General features: G+C 38.3%; 1 protein-coding gene across 1 annotated transcript; it reads left to right on the top strand.

The window, feature by feature from the left end:
• Window positions 1-427: 427 nt before the first annotated feature.
• Window positions 428-2,907, top strand: LOC128307134 (39S ribosomal protein L38, mitochondrial). Its single transcript, XM_053044865.1, has 4 exons — window positions 428-589; window positions 676-831; window positions 898-1,255; window positions 2,322-2,907. Exons 1-4 carry the CDS (start codon window positions 451-453, stop codon window positions 2,899-2,901), a joined length of 1,233 nt encoding a protein of 410 aa, XP_052900825.1. The 5' UTR covers window positions 428-450; the 3' UTR covers window positions 2,902-2,907.
• Window positions 2,908-6,731: the final 3,824 nt, after the last annotated feature.

Consider the following 6,731-nt stretch of genomic DNA (forward strand, 5'->3'; position numbering starts at 1 on the left):
TTTGCTTTTACCGCTGTGATTTTACCGCTAAAATATGTTTCATACATTGTTAGGTTATATGTACACATACAGCAAGTTCTACAATGTACAACACACTGATTCAGCACATGAGAACTGGTGTGTTCTTCAAATGTCAACCGAAGTATCAAATATACACAAGCTAATTACAGAATAAGGTTGTGGTCAGTCAATCGAATATTTGGAAACTTCTGATTTTTTGAGAATCTTTATGAAAATTCGATAAAAAATATACATTATTCAAATCCACGTTTAATAAGGCGGATTTCTAAAATGTATCATAAAAGTAAAAAAAAGACGTTATTGAAAATTATTTCCTTTCTAATACCCACGTCTACACGGGTGTACCATGTAAACATAGCTTGATACTTGAACCGGGTAGTAGTGTCAAAACGTTGAGCCAAACATCCGCACCAACATTCGAACCAAAATATGGCTCACCTAATACAGCGAACGTGTGAAAATTTGCTGCTAAAACCAAATGTGCTACAAAAACTTGATATTCGTTATGGCCATACGCTGCGCGGTAAAGCACCTGGAGTTGCTAAGACGCTAGCGGAACGTTTGAGAGGTATTTCATTTGTTCACTGCATCCGGCTGTTGTTATAGCAAAATGTTTCATAACTTCACGATCTACCGGATAATCTTCAATTTCAGCTGAAAAAATCAGCGATCCCAGAATTACGCTACCAGTAAACATTGGATTTCCGTATATAAAACCGGCGAGATCGGCACAAATGTCGGAGCGTCTTGCACACTTGAAGTCGCAACGAAGCAATCCTGCACTGGAACGACTATCACGGGAGCGAAAATGTAAGTAAATGTAGGATACTTCGCCGATCAAGAATTATCATTAAAATCCACGATTATTTCTTGCAGTGGAAGTTAATCTGGAACAGGTACGTGCTGATTGGTTGAAAACAAGCGGACCGTTTCACGTAAAACGCATTGCAGAACACTACGGTGTTTTTAAGCATTTGTTCGGAACTGCTTACTTTGTGCCCCGCGTAGAATTAACTATTCAGTACCGAGTAGGAGATTTGCTGCATCCCGTAAGATATGGAAACATTTTGAAGCCGAGCGAAGCTCAAGTGGCTCCGGATGTCCAGTTCGACGGAACATTTGAATTTACCGGCAACAAAAATAACGTGGAAAAGGAAAGTTTGTGGTGTTTACTGCTAACCAATCCCGATGGGCATTTTGAGGACAGTGAAAAAGAATACTGCCACTGGTTCAAGTGAGTATTGCCATACTTGATGTATAACATCATATCATCATTCTTTCATCTGGAATTATCTGGTTATTTTGCAAAGTTTCAAATTTGCGGTACTTGCTTTCATAAAAAAATTCCGGGATCCCAAAATTTAAAAATATTTAGAAAGAAGATACTTCATACATCAGATCACATTTCTCCAAGAAATTCTGATAAACAACGATGAGTAAAACGTTATTTAAAAAAAAATATGTTTCAGCATTGAAAATGAACGCACCGCGATGTATTAACTCCTTGTTGGACAAGTTATTTTTCATGATATTGGTTCGAAATTTGAACCAGCTGCAGACAGCTACCTGTTACCTGTAACGAGTACAATTTAAACGATTTTGTCGAATTACGAGCAAATGTTAATGCGAGCATTTGGATTATTATTTTTTTTTTTGCTGTTCGGTGCCGATATTCAAGAAACGTTTTCCTGTTGTGGAATGTTCAGAAGTTGTTCAGATTACTGCCGTCAGATATGGCAATCGTTATGTACTTTTGACGTAGGACTATGAATTGCAATCAATCATATCAAAGAGATTCTAATGGAGCACTTCCAAGAATATCCTCGAATCTCAAATTATAAACGTTTTGATGGCGTAGATTGTCGTTTGCTAATAGTTAAGCAAATAGTTTAGTTATATAGTATTTTCACACAATTTATATATAAAGAACATTCCACATAAATAATTTTTCGACTAACGTTTGAAACATTGGTACAGATAAAATACGTTATTAGAGAGTTAACAGTATTTCTGTGACCTTTATCTGTAAACTTTATCTTTATGTGAGGAAAATACAATAATATTTACTTCATTTTTTCAACAAATTCACTGTCTTTAAGCTTTATGCATGGTATTTTAATAAAAATATTTTGATAAATATATCTGAATGTATTTATTATGATGCAGTCTTGATCTACATTTGTTAAATATTATATATCTTTGCATTATGTTATTATGCTATGCAGTGTTGTACGTACTGGAGTAATACCGTTGTATTTAAAAAAATATTCTAATGTTTTTGTTTTTATTTTGTATTGCAGAGGAAACATTCCCAATGGGGACATCAAGAAGGGCGAAGAGTTAATGCCATACCTCCAACCGTTCCCACCGAAGGGCACCGGATACCATCGACATGTGTTCGTTTTATACAAGCAGAGTGCTCGTATAGATTTCTCGCAGTATCGGCGAACGAATACATATGATTTACCCGGACGAACGTTCCGCACACTCGACTTCTACCGCCAGTATCAGGAGAGTATTACCCCCGCTGGCTTGGCGTTCTTCCAGTCTGACTGGGATACCAGTTTACCTGCTTTCTATCACGAGAAGCTACAGTTGCAGCACCCTGTTTTTGAATACGATTTTCCGGCACCATACATTAGGGAACAGGAATGGTTCCCGTTACGCAAACCATTCAACCTGTACATGGACAAATATCGTGATCCGGCACAGATAAGGAAAGAGTATTTGGCTCGAAAGCTCGCCAAAACGCACCCTTTTAATGGACCGGAGCGTCCGCTACGTTTTCCTAATGCGCACCCAATAAACAATGTGCCTTCCTGGTTGCGTACAGAAATGAAAAAGGATCGACTTGGATGGGGCAGGATAAACGATATTTAATCGAAGAACGGTTAACTTGTATCGAAGTTGAATAAACTTTAGCGTTAGAGTAAAATTATAATGTCAATATTATTTTAGTCAACGTATAAATTGATTTCTGCTCTCGTAGTGTAAAGCCGCAATGTGGCTGATATTTTATCATATAGCTCCCAAGAAGTTCACGTCGTTCACTTTAAACTTATAATAACATTTTAAGCTGTACAGGCCCTGCGAGAGTCCTGTCCATTTTAATTATATCCTGTGATGTCAATTTGAACCATTCTAACTGAAACGGTTATTTGTTGCTATTTTTTTCCCGTCCGTTCCTACAGGTTTAATCGAGATGGTGCAACCAGATGCATTTTTTACCGACGTGCAGCTCGTAAAGCTATAGCAGTTTATCTCATATACGTTTTAAATTCCACCTAGAGGCACCACTCATCACTCTTCCTATTTCACCATTATCATGTTGTTGTGCAGTGATGTTACACTTGCAATTGAACCAAACTAGCCATACCACTTTATGTTGATCCTGTGCATGTGCTTGTTTAAATAATTTCGCACGTACCGTTGAAAATATTTAAGGGAAATGCAATTGAATTGTGCCTGTTGTATGTTTGTCTCATGCTCACGTTTTGAGGAAGAGAAAAATATTAAAACTCATGAAATGAATGATGTCTAACATTTTGGTACATTGTTAATCAAAAGATTGCTTACTATTATAACAATTTTTGCATCTTATGCCATAATTTCTTTACGCGTAAGTTAGCTGCTGCCTCTATGGTCTATTTAGGATTTGGCATTGTTTGCTGTTGCTAAACAAATATGGAATTCAAGAATTGATAAAAGTAATGCCTCCCAGTTGATAAGAAATGTCTATAAAGTTTTAATTTTGCGTCTTTGAACAAGAAACTCACAGTTAAGGTTAGAATCTGTTGAAGATTATCGGCAGCATGCGACGAATTCGAATGTTAGGAACATACGGAATAAACCATGACCCTTACAAGGTCGTGCCAGAGTTATACCGGATATAGGCAGAGTGTATAAAGCATTAGCCAAAACGCGATAAGCCGTGGCATATCAGTAAACGTGCCACCATTACATTTTCAACCCTTTGAAGGCACCCATCCGACAATGGTTTTTTGGAAAGTTGTTGCAAATTTAATGATCTTCCTTCGTCCATATTCGGAAGTTGTCATGATCACATTGAACGTTTAGCCGCCCAAGGCCTACCAGGCGACACCAGCATCACTGGATGCGTGAATTGGTGTTGCGATGTCTGCGTATGTTGTTTTTGGTCGGGTGTACGGTTTTCATAGTTTCAGCGTAACAGGCACGACATAAAAGGGCAAAATCATGCCAGCTTGGTGAAAACCTGCATGGTACTACAGGGTCATCAGAGTCTACTCGTGTGGAACAGTCAGATGTGTTCCGTTTGTTGGTCCCGGCGTTTGTTGGTGTTGGCGTATAAAGAGGATCGCTTTCATTGATGGTAACAGAGTTCCGAATTTGCCGGCACTGAACGAAATGTAATAATAATCTTGACCAAAACGTTTTACGTAAAGAGAGATTAAAAAATGGACCCGCCTCTACCCGGCAGATGTTCATTTTGCTCGAGCAAATCACGCTAATCTAATGCACGCCATTCCGAAATTCTTCACTTCACATGTTCACGCTATCTCATTTCTTATCACACTTAATGTTACCACGACTATCATGGAAAAAGACACTATCAAAAAGCATGGAATATTCGCGATCGTGCTTTTTTAGTATCGCCAGGTCGCCGCAACATTGCAATGCAAATTCGGCATAATTAAGTTAACATTTCAAAAACTAACTTCACGAGCCATTACGGATCATTTTACCACGTAACCGGGTTGTTAGTATTTGCTAAGGGATTTGATATTGGTCTGGCTGTGTTAAAGACCGACTACGCTACCATCCATACTACCGGATCAGTTAGGTTAGCTGTGTCATCGACAATAAACATGTAGCCTATTTTGACGATGTTAATAAGTAACATAAATCTCGCTCGAATAACAGCTCTTGTTTAACGATTTTTACGTTTTTTATGGTTTGTTACGTCCTTTTCTTCCTATACATTTAATTGCCTTCCGTCGCACTCACCTCGACCCAGCAAATGTACGCTGTCAATGTCAAAAGGGTGAGACGGCTGATGATATCATCAATTTGCCTCAGCATTTGCCGTCGTCTATATCCGATTGATGCATTAGCACGGAAGATCATATTCATCATATTATTTGAAATCAAAATTTTCTAATAACACAACAATTATCACTTGGGACAAACAAACAAAAACTCACACCGTCATAGATATATTTTGCGCTCCACTGATGCTTTAATAAAACATTTTTTGTTCAATTCAAAATAAAAAAAAAACACACACACACATTTCATCGATATGCACATTTTTAACACTCTCCGAACGAACGATTTCATTAGCAATACGGCGTTTAAATACTGTTAACTCGATGATTCACATCACATCGGTCATTAAGAGCACGTGCGGGTGAAATCGGTGAAAAATAATAAAGCATTTTGAAAATTATTTAAAAAAAAACTAAAGACCTCAGTGCCACTCGACACATGCAACCGTACAGCAGACTGCTCATTTAGATCTTACTTGAGCAATCGCGGTATGATTGCTTATCGGACCATGAATCACTTCACTGTCTCATACCCTTGCGAAGGAAATATTTTAACCCATCTAATATAGATGCGATTTAGGATAACAAAATTAATTTAATCTATGACAGTGAAGATTGCTCCTAGTTTAATTAATTTTGACGAAATCATTTTTATATTTCATTAAATTGTGTCATGGACATGCAAAATCTTTATGCAAACTACTGTTCTTATCGTTTAGCAACTAGTGTTCGTAGCATGTGGTTGTTATCTCTTATCTTAACTTATTTTATGTGCCAAGAACTTGAATATGAAATGTTAACCAATGCACCTGATTGATATCAAATCTTTAACTCCAGTTCAAGGATGGTAGAAAAGAGTTATTCAACGCTGAGGGTTAGATCACGAATATCAACAGTAGCACGAATTATGTATAATAGCCGGGCAGTTGTAAGGTTGCAAGTAACCGAATACGCTTCAGCTGTTGTATAAAAAAAACACCCAAAAACGTTGAAAAGTGCAATAATTACCAATGAGGTTGAAGAGAAAATTACCACCAGTCAGTTGCAACCGCATACGAAATAGAGAGATTTCAGCCTACTTTATCAGAACAATAAAACATTCGGCTGGAATCGTATTTAGGCCAGAAGGGCTGGCTACCCTATTTGGCGGAACATGGTGCTACAGGTGAGTAAATTTCTTCAAAAATAAATATTAATTTATTTACCTACCTTTCAAACCTTATGGTAGGGCGAACGCTCTAATTAGGTTTCGAACTACGGTTGAATTGCTATCGAGAGTCTCGTCCGGCGGGTTGGCGTGTGAGCGTTTCACCGGCAAATGGATGCGAGTACCAGCAATGCAGTGCTTTCGCTCCCTCCATCCACACGCTTGACGCTTAACCAGCCGTACGGCTTTTGGGAGATTTTCTTCCTATCATCAGTTATTTTTTTCCTGTTAGTGGTATGCTCCACTAATTAGGACCACTGAAAGATGGTCTTTCGCCCATGTTTGTCTATCGGTGGTTGGTCTGTTTCTTCGCTCGAGATTGTTAATTTACTAGTTTTTCTTGGTTCTGCCTTTTTGAAAAGCGAATTTACGCGTCTAGCGCACGTCCGACCGAGCTTCAACAGTGCTTCCCTAAAAAGAGCGATCTCTGTCACTCCGGCGTCGGATACATCCGCAAGCTGTGAGACGGGGCAGGT

The sequence above is a fragment of the Anopheles moucheti genome, chromosome X (assembly GCF_943734755.1).
Source record: "Anopheles moucheti chromosome X, idAnoMoucSN_F20_07, whole genome shotgun sequence".
Taxonomy (NCBI): Eukaryota; Metazoa; Arthropoda; class Insecta; order Diptera; family Culicidae; genus Anopheles; species Anopheles moucheti.